Genomic DNA, 20,489 nt, shown 5'->3' on the forward strand with positions numbered 1-20,489 from the left:
ATAAAATTACAAATATTCTGCAAACTTACCTGTTTGTGCATCTCTATGTTGAGGCCGTAGGACATTTCGTAGTACTGAAAAAGAAGAGGATATCATTAAACTGTCACATACTAGAAAGAGCATTTAAGTTAGCGGTTTAAAAAGTTAATTTCATTATTTGCTTGGAAAAAAAGAGGCAAAAGAGGTTCATTGTCTACTGTCAACAGTGTAGTGATGTATAAAGCACAGCTTGCACAAAAGTCACTTTCAAACCACATTTTCTGTTGGTCAAGGCAGGGAATTTGTGAGCCCAACTTGAACCGGTTGTGAAATCTGAATATGGCAATCTTTCGCCTTTTGCAAAATTTCTATTGAAACTGCAGATCTTGCCACAAACGGCTCTTTAAAACTGATCTAAGTTTGTGCAGATGATTCATTGTTAAAATAGTCTGGAGAAGTTGGTCCTCATTCAACACCAAAGTCCATCTTGAATCATAAAAAATTCTTTATGTACTCTCAATTCTCTCCCATATTACTATGATTTTATTCTAACACTGCCTACACACTGGACGCAACCTTGCCATGACATGGTGTAAATCTGTATGTGGTTATTTTTAAGAGTCTTTTATACAGTTGCTGTCAACAGCAGTGCATAGTGATTACGACTGAAAGGTTCAAAAAGGTATAAATATAGCCAACATGAATGACAGACTATAATTCAAGACTGTATTAAATGGAAAATATTCACCTTCACAGAATCTCACATCAAGTCTGCATCTTTTTTGAATCTGAATGTGGGTGAGATGCAAAATAAGTGAATACTAGTGCTGTCAATCGCGAATAATCGTGAATAATCATGAATAATCGAAACAAAATTAAATATATATATATATATATATATATATGCACCGATTAGGCATAACATTATGATCACCTGCCTAATATTGTGTAATATTTCAACACTGCTTAGTTAGGTGGTACGTGTCAAAGTAACATCCACAGGGATGGCAGGACCCAAGGTTTCCCAGCAGAACATTGCCCAAAGCATCACACTGCCTCCGCCGGCTTGTGTTCTTCCCATAGTGCATCCTGGTGCCGTGTGTTCCCCAGGTAAGCGACACACACGCATCTGGCCACCCACATGATGTAAAAGAAAACGTGATTCATCAGACCAGGCCATGGTCCAGTTCTGATGCTCACGTGCCCACTGTTGCCGCTTTCGGCAGTGGACAGGAGTAGGCATGGGCACCCTGACTGGTCGGCGGCTATGTAGCCCCATATGCAACAAACTGCGATGCACTGTGTATTCGGACACCTTTCTATAAGAACCAGCATTAACTTCTTGAGCAATTTGAGCTACAGTAGCTCATCTGTTTTATCAGACCACACGGGCCAGCCTTCGCTCCCCGGGTGCATCAATGAGCCTTGGCCGCCCATGACCCTGTCGCCGGTTCGCCACTATTCCTTCCTTGGGCCACTTTTGATAAGATACTGACCACTGCAGCTCTTGTGGGGTGTTCCCGGTCTGCAGTTTTGGAGATGCTCGGACCCAGTCGTCTAACCATCACAATTTGGCCCTTGTCAAACCTGCTCAAAACCTTACGCTTGCCCATTGTTCCTGCTTCTAACACATCAACTTTGAGGACAAAATGTTCACTTGCTGCCTAATATATCCCACCCACTAACAGGTGCCGTGATGAAGAGACAATCAGTGTTATTCACTTCACCTGTCAGTGGTCATAATGTAATGCCTGATCGGTGTGTATATGTATATAACGCTCACAGCGTTTGGCGTGGTCTTGCGGCTATCGGAGCAGAAACGAAAGATGCTGTCTCCATCTGCATGTGATCCGATCGACTAAAACGCATCTTAATACCAGCTGTAAACAGGGCCTTAGATTCAATTAATTGCGATTAATCGATTTGACAGCACTAGTGAATACTGATAAATTTTGTTGTGTTACTGGCAAAAATTACCTCTGAATACTTACATAAAGCATATAACCCAAGGACTACTTTTTTTGTTCTTTTATCATTCAACCCATTCATAAAAAAAATTTTTTTAAAGTTTTTCCATTGGACTTGTCCATTCCGATGGAAAAAAGGAATAATATGAGGGCGAGTAAACAATTTTGACTTTTACTAAACAATTCCTTTTAGCTAGCTGGATAAATGCTGGAATGGCAGAGTCAAATGAGTGTAATTTTATTAGATAGAGAGAATCAAGTAAAAAGGAAAGGAGAGGCAGATAGAAAAGGGTAAAAACAACAGAGACGGAGGGATAGAAAGACCCTGGCAATAAAAGAAGCCGGCCTGACAGCTGCCTGTTGTATTCACCAGCTCTGCCAAGAGCCCACGGTGTTGCTAGGCGACTCCCACACTAAAAAAATTATGAGCCAAGAAGAAAAAAAAAAGGGAGAGAAAGAAAACGGACAGAGAAAAGGGGTTAAGCCGTCTGCCAAGAGCAAATGGCATGCCAGGCGCACATAGCTGCCATATCTGTGGGCACTGAGGCACATGGCAGCGGCTCTGAAAACTCATTCTCTGTGATGGATGAGCTGCGTTTGAAGGACTTCTGATTGAGAGCTGAAGGAAGATGGTGTCTGGTGTTTGGATGCGCGTCGCATCTGATGCCTGATGCAAGTTGGTGTGTGTGTGTGTGTGTGTGTATGTATGTGAGTTTGTCTTACCATGACATAATGTCTCTGTATTTCTGTCTTCTCTGTGGCCAGCTTTTCACACTCCAACTTCAGACTGCAGAAGAAAGAGAGAAAGATGTTTTGTTGGATTGGTGGAAAGAAAGAGTCTGTTGGACTGTTTTGGTGCTCGGACATGCTGTATTGGGTTTTATTTACTTATAGTGTTTATGAATTGTCTAATAAATGTATCAATGTCTCTTCTGAATCACTCCCCTCCAGGCTGCCTTTGACAAACTGCGAAGACCTGACATAAGGACAGACAAAGATATACAGAAAAACAGACAAAGACAAAAATGGATAAATAGCCAGAGAGATGACAAAGACAGAAATAGACAATTACAGACAATAAAAAGATAGACAAAGACGAATATGCAAACAAAAGGACAAATATTTAGAAATACAACATGGATGTAAAGACAGACAGATAATGAAGACAGAGAAATACAGATATAAATAGATATAAAAAGAAAAAAAGGCAGACAGAAAGATAGGCAGAGGCAGATAGACAGACAGAAACCAACAAGTATACAGAAAGACATTTACAAGATAGACAAACATACAGAACGTCAAAGACAGACAGATGAATAGAAATAAAAGACATGTATAGAAAGACACAAACGATATGTAAAGCTAGACAGACAAACAATGAATGAGACCCTGACTGAATCCACTAAGATCAAACAACACACACACTTTCTCATCTCCTGGCTGTATTTCAGCTCTTCACACACTGACTTGTTTGCAGGCGTCAGATTTATGCGAGCGCGCGGGAGGGCCTGGGAAAATTAGAATATGATTAATACCGCAACATTACTGCGCCGCAACAGGTAATAACGGCACATCCGCTCTCCTTCACTGACTGCGCACAACCGTCGATAATTGACTCATTTATCACCGCGAGTGAGGAAGAGCGCAGAGGATGATGGGCGTGGGGTAGTGAGGGGGGGAGGTGTGCGGGAAGTGAGAGAGTGATAGAGGGAGCTGTGGAGGATTAAATTCATTCCCCTGCTAGAATTTATTACACTGGAATTGCCTCACTGCAAAAGTCACCCCAGTCGCAGGATTTCCGAGAACTGACAAATCTATCGGTGCGCGTTTCGCTGAGACCGTCTCTGCTTATTTATTTATTTCCCATCTCGCCTGAATGAGTTGGCCTCAATTATGCGATGCGGTGAAGACATCGCTCCCTTGTGCAAAATCGTAGGGGAAGTTGGAGAAAACAGCATGACAGCTTCCAAATATTGTCAGGTTCATTGGATAAAGATCTGTTTTCAGGCGTATATTTACATAGTTACGAGATTTAAATACGATCGTTTAAATTCTGCAACATTTCCCACGTGGAAAAAGGCCACTGAGAGTTCAGCGTGCCGCGAGGCTGGAGTGGATTTATTGAGGTAAATCAAGGCTAATGTGGAATTAAACTTTAAAAAGGTCAAATCCGTTAAACGCAGGCACGACACCTCAGCACGCAATAAACAACAGCAACTGGAAGCTTCTGCCAGTCAAAACAAATGACTGATCATTAGCTTACTCCATACCTTACAACAATGTATCATGGTAAAAGCTTTAGACACCTGTGTCATCAATGAAAGATCTTAACGTCAAAGAATCAAAACTTTTTTAGAGGAGATCACCTTTAATTATTAGTGGTGTTCTTTATATAACCCAAGTTTAAACATGCATCATTGTGTTTGAATGTGTTGTAAGGTGATCAAAAATGAGTTGTAACGCAAGTGTAAAACAAAGACGAGGTGGCGGAGAGCATTTAAATGTCAAAACAATATTACAATTATATATCATCTTATTTAAAATTGAAAATAAAAGCACTAAAAAGTCAAATAAATCAATTTAAATGCTACAAGTTAATTTAGGCATAACAATGTATGTTATGTACAGTACAACAAATGGATATTGATTCTGAAATTAGTGTTTAAGATTCACTTTAAATGAGCATTAGATAATTATGAATAAATGAAATGCAAAAATATTAACTACCCAATGCTGAGAAAATGAGACGACCCAATAAATGCACGAAATACACTGATAGGAAATTAAGACACATAAACAACAAACATAACTAAAGATTCCCACCCTTAACCCGTAAACTCATAAACCCTCCTCTCCTCATTCAAATTTTAAAGCTTCCTAGTATTCCTCGATCAATACATTATAAACAATATAACAAGAAATAATACAATTATAAAATAATGAATTTTTTTATTGTATAGGGTCGCTAACGACCCGAGGTGTGTAGCAGTGCAAGTATATTTTTTCTGCACAACAATTATAGAATCTTTGAAGACTGAATAGGTGCAATTCACCTTTATTCTAAAAGGTGGCGATGTCTGATACACAATGATGACGTGACGTTTCACTCAGTTACCGCAGGCAGAAAACAAAAGAATAAGAAGAATCCTCAGCAAAACTTGAAATGGCTCAGCGATTTACTGCAGAGCAAGAACTGAACGCAATCAAATATTAGTGTCACTGCCACTTGATGGTGGATCAAAACATTGATTTTGAAGATGTTGAAAATGATAGTTTTGAGAATATGTATGAGATTGTGAATATGAGCCAGATGCTGAATGTACTGGGAAATGAGCCCTGACGAGAACAGTGATGATGGTATAAAACAGTGATGATGGTATAAAACATCTGCTCAAACTGAACACTTCCAAGCTCCAAACGGTAACAAAACATGCTTTATTTTATTCTTCTGTAATTGTTACTCTAATATCAGGAGAGTTTTATATTATCGCGACAGGTAGAGATCCACCTGTGTTAGATATAGATCCAGGTCGCTAAAGACCCGAAAATGTAATCATGATTGGCGAAACGTTCATGCATTTAAGGGTTAATTACTAAAGATTAATACCATGCAATGAAGGTAGATAAAGACAAAAAGAAAGGTCTCTTTCTTTCCCTGACAACTGATAAGCTGATTATCCTGCCAGCCAAGCACCATTACTTCAATATATATACACACACACACAAGCTAACTGCACTTTTAATCATATTGCCCACCACAACAGAGTGAATTTATAATGATGACTCAAAGTGAAGCATCTGAATGAGAAGTAAAGGAGTGAAAAAGCAAATATTCAGGCTGACTGTGAGGAGTATCAGTCCAATTAGAGAAAGTGAGGACACTTCCTCACAGATCTCATCCTCATTTGCCATGCCTGTGCCTCATTAGTAAAAGCCCTTGTGTCTTCTGTATTCTCATAGTGCTTTTTCATCTCTCTGCTTAAAGTGCACGCACACATAGTGATTAGTTAGTGAAATAGTCCAGTTCAGAGCTAAATTAAACCCCATTACTGCCTGAGAGAGGATTGATGAAGGGTTTGACTTTGTGGAAAATTCGCATTTGCGGCACACACAAACTTAGACACTCTTTGAAGCCTGAAATGTGCTTTTAGAGCATGAAGACAGATACATTTTATGCTTTGTCGTGTTCCGACATTGCATATTCATAAAGCAACACGTTGCATTCTCTGTATTACCACAGAGGGTGCTAATGGTTAGCTTTCTTCTTCACGTCAACAACGGTGGAGCAAAAGATTGAAGAGAATACTGCCGAATAAGTTGATTAATGTTAAAGGAACACTCCACTTTTTTTGAAAATAGGCTCATTTTACAAGTCCCCTAGAGTTAAATGGTTGAGTTTTACCGTTTTTGAATCCATTCAGCCGATCTTTGTATCTGGCGGTAGCACTTTTAGCATAGCTTCTTAGCATACATCATTGATTCTAAACAGTCCATTAGCATCTCATTCAAAAAATGACCAAAGACACTTTCAATATTTTTCCTATTTAAAACATGACTCTTCTACAGTTACATCATGTGCTAAGACAAACTGAAAATGGAAAGTTGCGATTTTCTACACCTATATGGCTAGGAACTATGTTCTCATTCCAGCGTAATAGTCGCAGATCTTCGCGGCCGTACCATGGCTGCAGCGGCGCAATGATTCGTTGGTATTCTGTGAAACATGGTGGTAGTATACACCTTCGACTTACTATCACAGCCCTTTACAACACACAGAACCATAACTAATCACACAGGTAAATCCACAACACAATTTGTCGGCTGCAAGCCTGAAACTTTCTGTGCAACTACACGAACTTAGTGCCGGTCACATTGAAAGTTACCTAGCTGGGGGCTACTTTCAGGCGCTGTAATATCATTGTGCTGCTGCAGCCATGGTACTGCCGCGAAGATCCGCGACTATTACGCAGGAATGAGAAAGTAGTTCCTAGCCATATAGGTGTAGAAAATCGCAACTTTTAATTTTCAGTTGGTCTTAGCACATGATGTAACTGTAGAAGAGTCACGTTTTAAATAGGAAAAATTTTAAAAGTGTCCTTGGTCATTTTTTGAATGAGATGCTAATGGACTGTTTAGAATCAATGATGTATGCTAAGCTATGCTAAAAGTGCTACCGCCAGATACAAAGATCGGCTGAATGGATTCAAAAACGGTAAAACTCAACTATTTAACTCTAGGGGACTTGTAAAATGAGCCTATTTTCAAAAAAAAGTGGAGTGTTCCTTTAATCATGTAACAGTTTAGTTGTGTATTTGTTACCCTTCAGGTCCTACTCCCCTCTGTGCGGGCCTCGAACCCAGGTCTCCGTTGTGGGAGGCGGGCACTCTAACAAGGAGGCTAAAGACTGCAGCCTCAAGCATCAGTCGCTAGAGCACCTCTTGAGATCATGGGAGTGAGGTTTACCTAGGGCTGGTCGAGATGGCTGAAAACTGTATCACGATATAAGCGTTTCATATCGGTCGATATCAATAATTATTGATATTTTTTATGACCTATTTAAAATAAGGACCAGGAGAAAAATATATTACATTAAAATCTTTTTTATTTTAAACTTAACATTCCTCTAATTATAATCCCCTCAGTTTATAAAGGCAGAAATGTCAACACAACCATGGAAAACACAAATAATAAAAAATATAAACATGTTTATACTCTGTATCCGCAAGAGCGCGAGGGTGCGCGCGACAAATGACGTCAACACGGAGCGGGCGGTCGTGCGCATTGAGAGCGCGCGACCCCGCGTGCGTCTCAATCAGCTCCCTAGTTCAGTAGTCAGCGCACATTTCGCTTGGCGGTAAACTTTCCGCGCGGCTCCGCAACCGTCTCATCACACCGGCACCCAGTTTGCGCGTCTAAATCAGTTGCTTATATCAACAAAATGAGCCAACAATAGCAGAAATAAGTCCTTTTAATGAAAATAAAGATCTATGTTTAATAAAAATGTTTAAGAGATCGTTAATTTAGTTGTATATTTGTTCTCCATTCCATATATTCTGTTCTAATGTCACAAGTAATACTGGGTTTACACAATTCTTTCGTATAGTGTGGTTTTGGTAAAGTTTACCTAAGTAAACATTGTCACGTGTGTGCCTTACTTCTTCTCACCGCTGTTTCCTGATGGTTTATAGAACAATTACTCCATCGTCTAGTAAATAAACACGTCCCCAAACGGACGAGGCGCGCGCGCAGTCAGGTCTCGATGGGGGAATGCGGAGCCATTAGAAAGTATAAACAAGTCTTAAGGTGGTAAAACAAGTTTGTGGTATTACCAGTCTTGGTGGGGAAAACTGCCATACTGGTGAGCTGACTTGTTTTCCTGATTTATAAACAATTTCCTTGCTCGCTGCGGCACTCATTTTACACTTCTCGGTTATGTTACTGAAGAATCCAACACGAGAGAACGCTAAGGCACAAACAAATAGATACTGTTACATGATTGGATGTTAGTGAGTCACTCCCTATGTTGTTAGGATACCAGAGAGTGACCCTTTGTTCATCCAACCAAACTTGCTTTGCAATCTCTTCCGACGAAGAAAAACATTTTTTTTAAACTTTTTTTCGAACGCATTTTTTATTGATATTGATTACGTGTCTATAGTGATACGTATCGTTATCATTTTATCCCCCCCAGGGGATATGCACAGCTCTCACATGGCACCAGTCAGGTCCTACTCACCACGGGCTGCCGGCGTGGGAGGCAGGCACTCTAACAAGGAGTCTAAAGAGTCAGTCGCAAGAGTAGGGACAGTGAGGTTTACCTGCACAGCTCTCACTAGCTTGGCCCTTATACACTTATTGTATTATACTATATTGTATTATATATTATATTATAGTGCTGTCAATCGTTTAAATTTTTTTTAAATTAAAGTAATTAAACGTTTTTTATATTTTTATTTTGTAATAATTTCACAAACGCATAATAAATGTAATTTACCTGTGGCCTTCATACATAAATCAATATACAGAAATTGAATTGAAAGTTATGAAAGTTATACTGGCGCATCTTTCTGTGCGTCATGCGTGTCACACAGACAGGACATTGATCGACAGCGCATTCTGTTTTGGTTTTAAAGCATTTGCATGAATAAGCTCGTGATCAAAGAATGTAGCACTAGCCAAAGGATGACAGAAGAAAAACGGATGCTGCGTCAATTGCATTAAATATTTTGAACACGTTAAACTGAATTAATCAATCGCATGGGTTAAAGCGCTCATTTTGACAGCACTTATATAAATATATAAAATGGTTAGCTAGCTACCGGAAGAATAGCGAGGTTTAATGCGTCCTTATGTATAGTATACTAATAGCCTTACACTAAGGTGGTATAAAACAAGGCTGTGCCCGTGTTTTTCCACATGGCTGAAAACAAAAAATCTCCATCGATACAAGTATACGGCAAACATTCCTGATGAAATACTCTGTCAGACACACACAGACATTAAAGCGCAATTGCGAACCAAACCACCCACCACAAACACATGCACTTAAATACACAGGCGCTCGATGGGGGAATGCCGGGCCACACACATACAGATGTATCCAGCAAAGCAGGCCTAAACCACAAACCCCAGACTTCATCATAAAGATGCCTAGAATCCACTAAAAAGTCCAAGCACAAAGAAGGTATCATGGGCATCAGCGCAAATCTGTTTCTGTGCGGGTGGCTGTCTGTGGGTTGGTTGGTTGTCTTCATGTCTGAGCCATTGCAAACCCAGAGGACACATTAGCAAGGTAGGTGAGCTGCTGTGTTCGGAAAAGGGCTGGGCAAAGCAAAAACTACTGTAATGAGAACCTCCGGTCTAAAGCCCTCCTGTCTGCTGATTAGAGGCCTTCTACACAAAAAACACCCAAACCTAAGCACACAAATCACCAACATGCAGAGACATACGCAAAACATGTGCATTGCTGCAAGCTACACAGCATGGTAACACCGTATGGAGCAGCTCTCTTTGTTATGCAGTTCCTGCCCAGTTCACATTTCCTGCCGGACCTTGCGCTGTAACCTGACCTCGGCCTAAGTGTGTTTCTCACATAGACCAGCGCCCACACACACATACACACCTCTCTCCAACTCATCTTGCCAAATCTCTTTAGCTCTGACTCTTTCCTGTCCTTTAATCCAACACCAATCAGCCTCCAGACACAAATTACGAGAACTAAAATTAAAATCTAAGCCACGCCACGTAAAGCCAAGAGCTGTCTGTGCCTGTCTGGCACGTCCCGTGTGTGCCTGCCACGTTCTACCTGGAGCGGGACCAGCTCAGTGGCAGGAGAATGCTTATGGGAAATGCCGCATCTGAAACACCATGGGAAGGCTAATCTTGTTGCCTGACCTAAAGGAGGCCGGCGAGTTTAGACTTCACATTGTAATGCTTCATGAAGTGCCATTCAGGGGCTTATTACAGTGCTAGTAAGAAATTTAAATCAAACTATTACCCATTGACTTGAAGTCACCGAATGTTTGACATTCAAATTACAATGCTGCCATCGTCATGTTAGAATGATGGTACTTACGCGATGAGCCTAAATTAACAATACAGACTGTAAATATCAGTGGGGAAACTCTGGATTTTCTCAAAGACCAGACTTTGAGTTGGGGACACACGTGATGTGGTATTGATCATAATTGGGAATCTTGACTCTTCGGTGTAGTAGTCACCCATTTTGTGCACCATTGACGAAAAACGGTGATAAAGCTTGTCAGAAAATTCTCCTCTTCTCGCCAAATTATGAGGTGTCAGCCTTGTACATCCAATCTCCGTTTCCCATCACTCTCTGTGACTCTCTCATTAGAATGAAACAAAAGCATTAACTGCACACCTAACCCATCCCTAACTATGCACATCGTTTGCTCTTTATATTGTGTACTGGCTAGAAAAGCTTGTTGCACTAGCTGGAGAAAATTAACCACGTTATCCATTTCATTTGGACCCATATCATAATTACAAACTCCCACAGCATAACTTTCATAAATCATGCGACTCTAGTATTTGCGTACAGTACTGATTGTCGTGAAACACAAATGTACTTCATTATTCCTTGAACAAAGTATTCAACTTATGTTGAAATGCTCTAATGATAATAAACACCCCACAATTGAAACCAAGAATTGGCTCCCGCTCTAATTTGATAAGTGTGCAGGTGTTTGGCCTTCTGCATCAGCCTTGAGACAGATTCATTAGATATTCAATCCCCCGCTAACTGTGAAAACCAAGAGCAGATGAACAACTCTTAAAATCTGATTTGGAGACCAATACAGAGCCACATGAGAGTGCTATTATCCATTAATTTAGAAAGGTGCACAAAATAACTGCTTAGCTGTCTGGCTTCTGGGAAAGATTGAGCAAATACAGCCATAAATATCCAGGCTGGTGTATGTGTAAAACCAGCAGCCATCAGAAGGGCTGAACTCTGTTTGTACAGAGGATTTTCAGGCTTATTTGACTGAACTCTGAAGGCAGGAACAGAAAAGACCCAACAATAGGAATGTGGGGACTGGGTGGATTTGCCGATTCTGGCATGAGGAATCAAAGCTGTAGCCGTGTGAAGGTTTGCCAGTAATAAGGAGGGGTGTGCGAGTGTGCAGAGGGGGCATGGACTACCGTACCAGAGAGGATGCCAGCACCTACTAGAAATCACACACGGGTCATGCCTGGTCTGGCCACATTCCTGAGCCTCAGAGTGCATAGAAAACAAACCGACCGAACTAAAGGTGCATGTGTGTTTTATGAGAAAGCAGGAGGCCTTCCTCTTTTAGAAGTTACAGCAAGGGACTTCTTTTGGATACTAACAAAATGCAATGCCCTACTAGTTAGAAATTCAAGGTAAAACAACATTCTGATGGTAGCTAATGTTGTCTGGCTGGTCCAATCTAGTGATTAGCTGGTGCTGAACAGGGGTGTCCAATCTTTTTGCAGTGTTAAGCTCTAACCTCCCTGGAATTTTCTAGTAATCCAGAAGATCTTGATTAGCTAGTACAGGTGCATTTAACAATGGATGGAACTATACTCTGCAAGAAAACATCCCTTCAGGGGGATTGGACACCCCTTGTGTAGAAGGTTGTTTAGATGGACGGCCAGAAGTCAATCATCTTTGTCAAGCAGCTACCATGTTCAAGAAAGCAACCTGACCGCCCTAACCACTGACATTTTAACCTTTCTTCATAGCCTTCTTCCTACAATTACATCGCATCAGGAATTCTGCAAAGACATTCTCCCCTGGGTTGACTAAATTACAAGCATGGGAAAAATGTTTTTCGATAATATTGACATTGAACATCTTAGAACTTAGCGACTGTATGTATTAGCAAGGGGGTTGGGTACCTGTGATACTGTGTCTGCAGGAACTGGAACTCCTCCTTTATGCGGTCCAAGGTCTCAGGGTAAGTGAGTTTCAGAGGTTGGGTCGACCCTGATGCTGCAGCAACTGCGGCTGCTGCTGCTGCAGCCGAAGCCGAGGACCCGGGCGGTGCTTGCAAAGGTGCCTATGGGGAGGGGAGGAAGTAGGGTTAACATGGATGAAAAGCTATCCTTAAAGCTAATTTCTGGCAACTGCAAAAGACTCTGCCCTAACGCATAATCCTTTCAACACTTGTAATGAAACCCGGCTTAAAACATTGGTATTTTGCAATCTTCGAAGAAAACAGACGTTTCAGAGAACTGATGAGATTCATTCAGGGCAAATATGATTTGAGGAACTCATTGCATAGAGGTCTGCGAGCAAGATAGAGAGTGCGCTATGCACAAGGCAGAAATGAAGGACACTGATGAAAGACAAGCTCCCCAGAATGAGAGATAAAGCAATGAAAGAATGAGAGAGGATGGGGGTTGGGGTAGTTCCATGACATAGGCTCCATTGTAAAAGGATAAAGCATTACAGACAGATGCGTGTCTATATCACGGTGGTTGTGTTCTGGGATGTGGGACTGGGGTGGGGACCATGCTCACTGCTAGAATTAAGACATTTGTTTAAAATTAAGCATGGATTAGAAGAGGGTGCAAGAAAGGAGGACCCCATCAGGATGGGACACCACCAAGCTAACTGAATTCTGCTGGCTCCAGCAATTAGGAGCTTGGCCTCAGGGTAATGCAGACAGACAGGCAGACAAAAGCCTACGTGGCGTACAGTAAGGCCCGTCTATCCATCTATCTGTCTTCAAGCACCTCCGCTGACGAAGGTCCTCGAGCTTGCGACTGCGCATCACAGGGGTTCTCGCACTTCTCACGGAAATCTCTTCTTCTAATGAGTTAAAAGAGGGAAAAACTGCCAAAAGGGACATGATTGATCAAATGTGAAAGTGCATAAAGCCCCATTACTTCAATTAACATGGAGCATGGTTTTGACGGTAGTCGCATTTACTGCCAAACACTTGAGCGGCTAACCGTTGGCAAAGTGTCACAGGGTGTTATGAGCATGTGTGACCTGCATTAACACAGGAACGGCCTTGACCTAGCCAAGAATTACTGAGAAAATGAAAACATAGTGCATGGACAGTTTAAGCTTAAAGCTTGTCTTGGAGGGATGGGGACAGATGTAGCTGCAAATATCAAATGGGGGTGGAGGGTGTCTGTGGGTAAAAGGGGTCACCCTGTGTCAGGGCTTGGAGTACTAGGGGGGGATGTTTGAGGGGGGGTTGGACCGAACAACACAGGGAGAATGGAGCTACTCGGCCTTCGGCTCATGGGAGACACGGCGCATTGTTAGAGTCTCTAACGAGCTCCTCTCTCCAGCCCTGCATTTCAATCTGCTGTCCAGATCCCCGGGCTCTCACAGCTCCGGCCTAGCAGGGAGCACACACACACTACAATTACTTCTCACAGGCCAAAGAAAAGAGTCTGGAGAACAAGAGGAAGGCCATTTGACAGGGGGAGGCGGGAAGAAGGGGGAATGACACTTGGCTCTATTCCCTTCTTCCTCTTTATCTCCTCTCGCTCTACCCCACCCAGCCTCTCACTCTGATATTCACCTCTTTTTATTGAATTTTGCGTACAGGTGCAAAGAGACTTCCGGAAGAAAAAAAAAAAAAAAAAGGAACGACAAAGAAAGCAGGACTTTGCTGAAAGGCTGAGACCAAAGAGCCAGTCGCATGGAGCTTCTTGGAGACTGAATGTTCATTAATTAGACATTCAGCTTTCCGAAACCAGATTGTTACTACCTCTCAGAGGCCATTATTGTGGTTCTTTATGTGTCCAGTCTCAATATGGCAGCCATTTTGATTCAAATGCTCTTATAACCTGCTTCTCAGGCCAAATTGCCTTGCAAATCCTCTGTGCAACTTTCCTTGGTGGTTGTCAAAATAAATGGCTCACTTGACCTTGACAGTTCCACAACAAGGTTTTAACCTGGGCATGGTCTTGGCAGGACATAATCAGCATTGTGGGCCACTCTTGTCTTAGCGAGAGTCATGGTCACAGTAATCTGTATTATGGCAAAACTCTGAACACCCAAGTTGATTGAATTAATTAAATCTCTTATGCCATGCTGACGGGTCACACTAGAAAAAGGTATCTTGAGGCAGTAATGACTTCACTCAAGGCTAAATTCTCTCTCTTTTTTGGATTTAAATAGTGAAGAATCACAACGCTCCCACATGACCCTTGGTAAGGAATAGCTCGGGATAAAGTTGGGAGTCTGCTGGAAATTATAGCTTGAGATGACTAGATACTATGAAAAGCCCATGTATATTATAGGCACGTCCAAGTTCATTTCTTTACCACACTCACACTCAACAATGAGTCTTGGAAAGTGTTAGTGTGCATGCAATGTTTTCATTTCTTCTCCTCTAATTACATTGTGTGTTGATGTGTTGCATCAACCCATAATAATCTCCCAAATCCCCCTCCCCACCCACTTACTAAGACACCAAATGGTAGAAGACTAAAGAGACTGCTAAACACTACAAACAATCATACACACAGAGAGAACTGCTGCTTCTGTGTCCACTGAGCTGTCCAAACCACAGCTTCTTTCTTTCTGTCAGAGGTCTGGCTGAGGGACCTACAAGACTCCCACATGGCCTACATCTGAGAATTGCTACACAGCCTGTGAAATGCTGCGGCCGGCCATGATGACCGACATCGCAAAACCTGTCAACACGGTTGCCTAACCTTTGATAAAGCTGTTTCTCTTTTCACACACAAATCACTTGGAAAGAACAGACCACGTGCTTGCTGTTTCCATTCCCAGAGAATACCTACAGAGCCCAATTTGGAATTATCCAAAGCTTCTAACTCTTTAAGATCAAGGTGCAAATTATAACTGTGCTTTAAAAATAGTTGTATATTATCTCTGTATAGTGTCTTTTCATGGTAGCCTCCCCAAGTGAAGCCTCTGAGAACCAGCAACCCCAATTAAAGGATTAGTTCACTTTAAAATGAATATTTCCTGATAATTTACTCACCCCCATCTCATCCAAGATGTCCGTGTCTTTCTTTCTTCAGTCGAAAATAAATTACGTTTTTGAGGAAAACATTCCAGGATTTTTCTTCACAATGTACTTCAATTGCAACCAACGTGTTGAACGTCCAAATCGATGCAGTTTCAAAGGAAGGGCTTCAGAGGCTCTGCACGATCCCAGCTGAGGAATATGGTCTTATCTAGCAAAACCATCTGTCATTTATATACATTTTAACCTAAATTGCTCATCTTGCGCTGATCATAAATTTAAATTTTTTTTAGAAAATGGTCGATGGTTTCGCTAGATAAGACCCTATTCCTCAGCTGGGATCGTGCGGAGCCTGTGAAGCCCTTCGAAACTGCATCGATTTGGACCTTCAACATTTCGGTAGCCATAGAAGTCCATTATATGGAGAAAAATCCTGAAATGTTTTCCTCAAAAAACTTATTTTCTTTTCCACTGAAGAAAGAAAGACATGAACATCTTGGATGGCATGGGGGTGAGTAAATTATCAGGAAATTTTCATTTTGAAGTGAACTAATCCTTTAAGCCGCGTTTCCACCGAAATTACACGGAACAATTTGTACCAGGAACTTTTTTCCCTCAGACCTGTTGCTGTCTGCGTTTCCATCGCGGTCTAAAGTACCCTGAAGATTAGTTCCCGCTGGATTTCGTCCTACGCATAAGCTTAATAAGGCCTGAACCTCGTCGTCGGTCCATCTGTCGTATTTTATAAACTCCATTGTTGATTAGAATAGCAAACAACTCTTACTGCACGGACCGCAACAGGCTTTTAAAAATGGTGGTTGAAATAAAATGTCAACCAATCAAAATGCTGCGTGAACTCAACCAATCAGCAAGTCCCACCCCCGAAAGTTCCTGAAAAAGCACTACCTCGTGAGAGCAGGAACTTTCTGGGGGTGAAATTTTTATTGGTCGAAATACACAGAGTGCCACCCCAAAGTCCGTAGTTTCTTGGTAAAGTTCCCACGATGGAAACGCGGCTTAATCATATCGTGTTTTTCCTTTAAAAAAATATTCAAATAAACATCCACCCTAGGAAATGGGGAGGAGATAAGCTAAAAATAATTGGAATGGACTTCCAGCGTCTCTGAATCATTTGAAGAAGAACCTCTTTTTAGGTGTACACACAAATCCAAGGAGCCAGGCGATGCTTTCTGCAGTAACGTTTGAAGTTCAGGCATTGTATTTTGAAATCTTTCGACTACACTGTCAACAACCGGCAGGCATTTGCATTTTAAAGAACCTCCCCGGGAATCTGACCTAGGCGCGGCCTTGTTTCATTGATTCCGTACTCTACGGCAGCATGGAGCTTTAAGGAATGCCCCAGTAATCCCTTACTTAGACGGGGGAGGGGCCGTGGGGTGTAGTATGGTGCCAGGCACCTGTTTCATTAACATCACACATCTTTTCTCTACCCTCTCCGCGAGCTCGTTATTCAAATTTCCCCACTGTCAGGATACATTAGCAGCGCCGCGACGTTGGCTTGTCAGCTGTGGTAATTGCTGTAGGTGCTTCCTTTATGAGGCAACCCGCAACCTGTTTGTTCTTTCGCTTTCAAGGAATTCCACACTTTCTTCCAATGACTTTTGCAAACCTTGCCCAAAATGCTTCCCTTCATGGCTGAGGGTGCCAAGGCATGTGCCATGGCCGGAATGGGCCATGCCCTGATTTCCCTTGGATTCCTCTGGAAGCAGAAGGCTGGAGGGATCATCGTCAGGGAGGAATACCGAGATACCTCACATAGGAAGGATAGCGGTGCACCTCTGTTGGAAACATCTTGGCTGGAGCAGATCCCTCCAGAAGACAGAATTAGGAACCAATCAGCAGGTGTCAATAGGCAAATCTATAGGAATTGCCCACTGTTTCAAACTGGGAAATAAGTGGTAGTCAAATTATATGCAATGCAATGATAAGAAGAAGTCGCTAATGATGAAATTTGCGGTCTCATCTGTAAACGACTCAGTTTGTGGTTACTCAAACAGCAATATAAATACAGGTGCAAATCATTTTCTCTCTTTTACCTCAATACAAAAGCCTTATTTAATCCCTTGTAATATATGACTCTCCCTATTAGCCTAAAGTTAAAATGTGTACAACAACCACTTACTCTCTCATTCAGTGTTGAAAGCACTTTTAAAAACTGATGGACTGACTAATTACCATGAAAATTGATGTCTTGGTTAAGAGGGGAAATGAGAGATTTCCGACTAAAGCCATCCCTTCATCAAACAAAAGGTTTTGTATTAAAATACTTGTTTTAAACAAGATGCTAATTTTTGTATGTATTAACCTTTATCACACGTCGAGGAATGTGTGGGTTGGTTCTGTCTGTTCCAACCGCTTTATTTAATCTTATTCCAATTTCATCAAGATACATCCACTCATAATTGACTCAATGAAATGCCTGTGCCATAGCAAATCTCTCTTAAGATTGAATTCTTTATATGCATACTTACAGATGGTCTAGAATCTTAAAGCTATGATTTGGACTGAAGAACATGGCTTTTCTTATTAAAACGACAAAACAGATGTATTACATCCTAACCACCTTGTCATGTTTTAGGCTGTTGAAGATGAGCGGAAAGAGGCCATGTTCAGAAGTAGCTGGGTGCCCTGGAAAAACAGGTTGGACCAATCTTTCATTCTAAAGAGAAATAAGAAAAGAACAGAGCAACCTGGTCACTGCAGAGAAAACAACTAAAAGGGGTGGAAAACCTAAATACTTCACCTATGTACCATGCATCTCCTTCAGATCACGAAATTGCACACCCCAGTGGAATCTAATTTCCATCCCTTAGGAAATGAATGTCAAAGCATTCTTAGGAAAGGTTGGGGGTGCTGGGGGAGGGGTGTATGGTGACTGTAGAAAAATCTCAGGAAGGGTTTTTAACACGTAGTTTGATTCAATCAGTCCAGTGTATTCAATAATAACGGACATTTATTAAATAGTGGTCGACCAGGAGCTTTTCAACAGTCAATAACACCGATACGACAACTAGAGAGCATGGTGACCAAGAAGATAACACCCAATATATATATACATGTGATAATGCTCATACACATTTTAAATTTGAGCCATTTCAATGCACACTATAACCAAAGTAACTTTTCTGACACAAGGGATATCTAACGCATCTATTAATTGGTCAAGCACACAACCTGCCCATTACAATGACCGATTTATCGGCCTAGCTGACATATTCATAACTAATACTAGTTCCCAGGCTAGCTTTAATAGGGGGGAAACACAATGCTAAATGAGCATACAAGAAAAATGTTTTACTAAAAAGACCTGCAGGATCTGTGGTCAACATTGGAGCTTCGTGCAGAACTGAAATCTGAAATATATTATGAAAGATAAAAGGCAGTGTACTGTGGCACTCTTGAGATTACAGTAGCTGAAACTTACAGTAGTTGAAACGTCAGAAATACAGAGATCTGCCCAGGGGGGGATAACAATAACATAACGGGAAAGTCGTATCATTTACGCACATTGATATTATCGAATTGGCTACCTTTAGACTATTTTTAAAAGCACATTTCTGTGTGGTTTGATTTGATCTAACCACGCTTTGATGAGCAGCATTACTCGGCCAACTACAGTTTCACAATCCATGTGAACGTAGACCTTAAAGGACGAGACAAAGGGTACAAACACACTTTGTTTTAGCCTCTACGTGAAATGCACTAAAGCGCATTGCGCACCAAGCAGACGGTCATTTTAGTAGAGTAGTAAGGCAACTTACCGGAGGTCGATTCTGGGGAAACATGGTGAATAACGGGGTTGTCGCGGTTTGAGGTTCTTCTGTCTCGGTGTTGTGTTATATGTTGTTTCAGAAGAGTTGTCTCAGAAGAACATTTGGCCCTGTTTCGGCGGCGCCAGGCTCGGCTCGCGCATTCCTCGCTCAAGACTCCCTTTGTTCTGCTTTATCGCGCGGTATAAGATGCGCCCAGTCCGGTGTCGAGTCCCTCAAAACGACGCACCTCGAAATATCAGAATGCACGCGCTCGGCCTTCAGAGCTCCCCCGCCCTTGATGTGTTTTACTGATGAAAATAATAAAGAAACCAAGTGGACGGCCAGCTATCGTGCTCCCAAGACGCGACTCTCTACGCAGCCGCAGCTTCTTTTGTCTGCCTCTCTCTCTCTCTCTCCCTCTTCTCATCCGCTCCTTCCTTTCGATCCTCAGCTGTTTTTCAATGGGACATGCGAGTTGTTTTCTTCTAGAGAAACGCATGCCCCCCCTGTGCAAAAAAGAGAAGGGGCTTGGCTTGTGGTAACCAGAAGCAAAGAGTTAAATTCTCAAGTTACACTCATTTTAGGCTGCGGTGGGTGTAGGAACCCATAAGACGCATGGGTTGATCTGTTCAGGGCTGTATTTGTTTATGTATGTGGGTCAATGGCAAATAGTGATGCCTGAGGTGATTAAAAGGATAAAATGGGATGTTTGTGATTATGTTGGTTTGATAGGCCTACATTTTTTGAAAAGTGATCCAAAAATGTCAATATTTCCATGATATGTCATCATTTTTCTTAACTTAACGTAATATTTTGAGTTTCTGTTGATTAAACCAATCTCCTTAATTGTATTAACCCAATTTTTTCATTTCAACGAACTTAAAATTCGAAGGCAACCAACGTTACTCACTTTTTTTTGTTAAACCAACAATATTTTTTACAGTGTAGTAGTGTAACACTGAATATGAGTAGCCTACATTGAGTCTGAAATGAACAAACCATGCACTTTTATATGAAAAGTCTGTGAAAATATGTGTTTGTTATGGCACATGGCTACAAAATGGCTACATTTTTGAAAAGTGATCCAAAAATGACAATATTTTCATGATATATCATAATTTTTCTTTATGTCAAATCAACTTAACGTAATATTTTGAGTTTCTGTTGATCTCCTTCATTGTATTAACTCAATTTTTTCATTTCAACAAACTTAAAATTTTAAGGCCACCGTTACTCACTTTTTTTTAGTTAAACCAACAATATTTTTACAGTGTAGTAGTGTAACACATATGTTTGATCTATGAATATGAGTACATTGGGTCTGA

At 41.4% G+C, this 20,489-nt stretch overlaps 1 protein-coding gene across 12 annotated transcripts in view; it reads right to left on the bottom strand.

The window, feature by feature from the left end:
* Window positions 1-19,592, bottom strand: part of tle2a (TLE family member 2, transcriptional corepressor a) — a 40,138-nt gene extending 20,546 nt beyond the window's left edge. For 7 of the 12 annotated variants that reach the window (XM_079808560.1, XM_079808559.1, XM_079808561.1 and 4 more), the window contains exons 1-5: window positions 19,174-19,592; window positions 17,976-18,071; window positions 12,330-12,490; window positions 2,670-2,733; window positions 30-74 (exon numbers count right to left, since the gene is read on the bottom strand). In XM_079808560.1, coding sequence (XP_079664686.1) covers window positions 30-74; window positions 2,670-2,733; window positions 12,330-12,490; window positions 17,976-18,071; window positions 19,174-19,197 — 390 coding nt within the window. In that variant the 5' untranslated portion in view covers window positions 19,198-19,592. Of the gene's footprint in view, window positions 1-29; window positions 75-727; window positions 768-2,669; window positions 2,734-12,329; window positions 12,491-17,975; window positions 18,072-19,173 lie in introns of those variants that run through there. The other 5 variants (XM_079808554.1, XM_079808563.1, XM_079808553.1 and 2 more) reach the window with 2 other exon arrangements.
* Between the last annotated feature and the right edge of the window lie 897 nt (window positions 19,593-20,489).

The sequence above is a fragment of the Gobio gobio genome (assembly GCF_949357685.1).
Source record: "Gobio gobio genome assembly, chromosome: 24".
Taxonomy (NCBI): Eukaryota; Metazoa; Chordata; class Actinopteri; order Cypriniformes; family Gobionidae; genus Gobio; species Gobio gobio.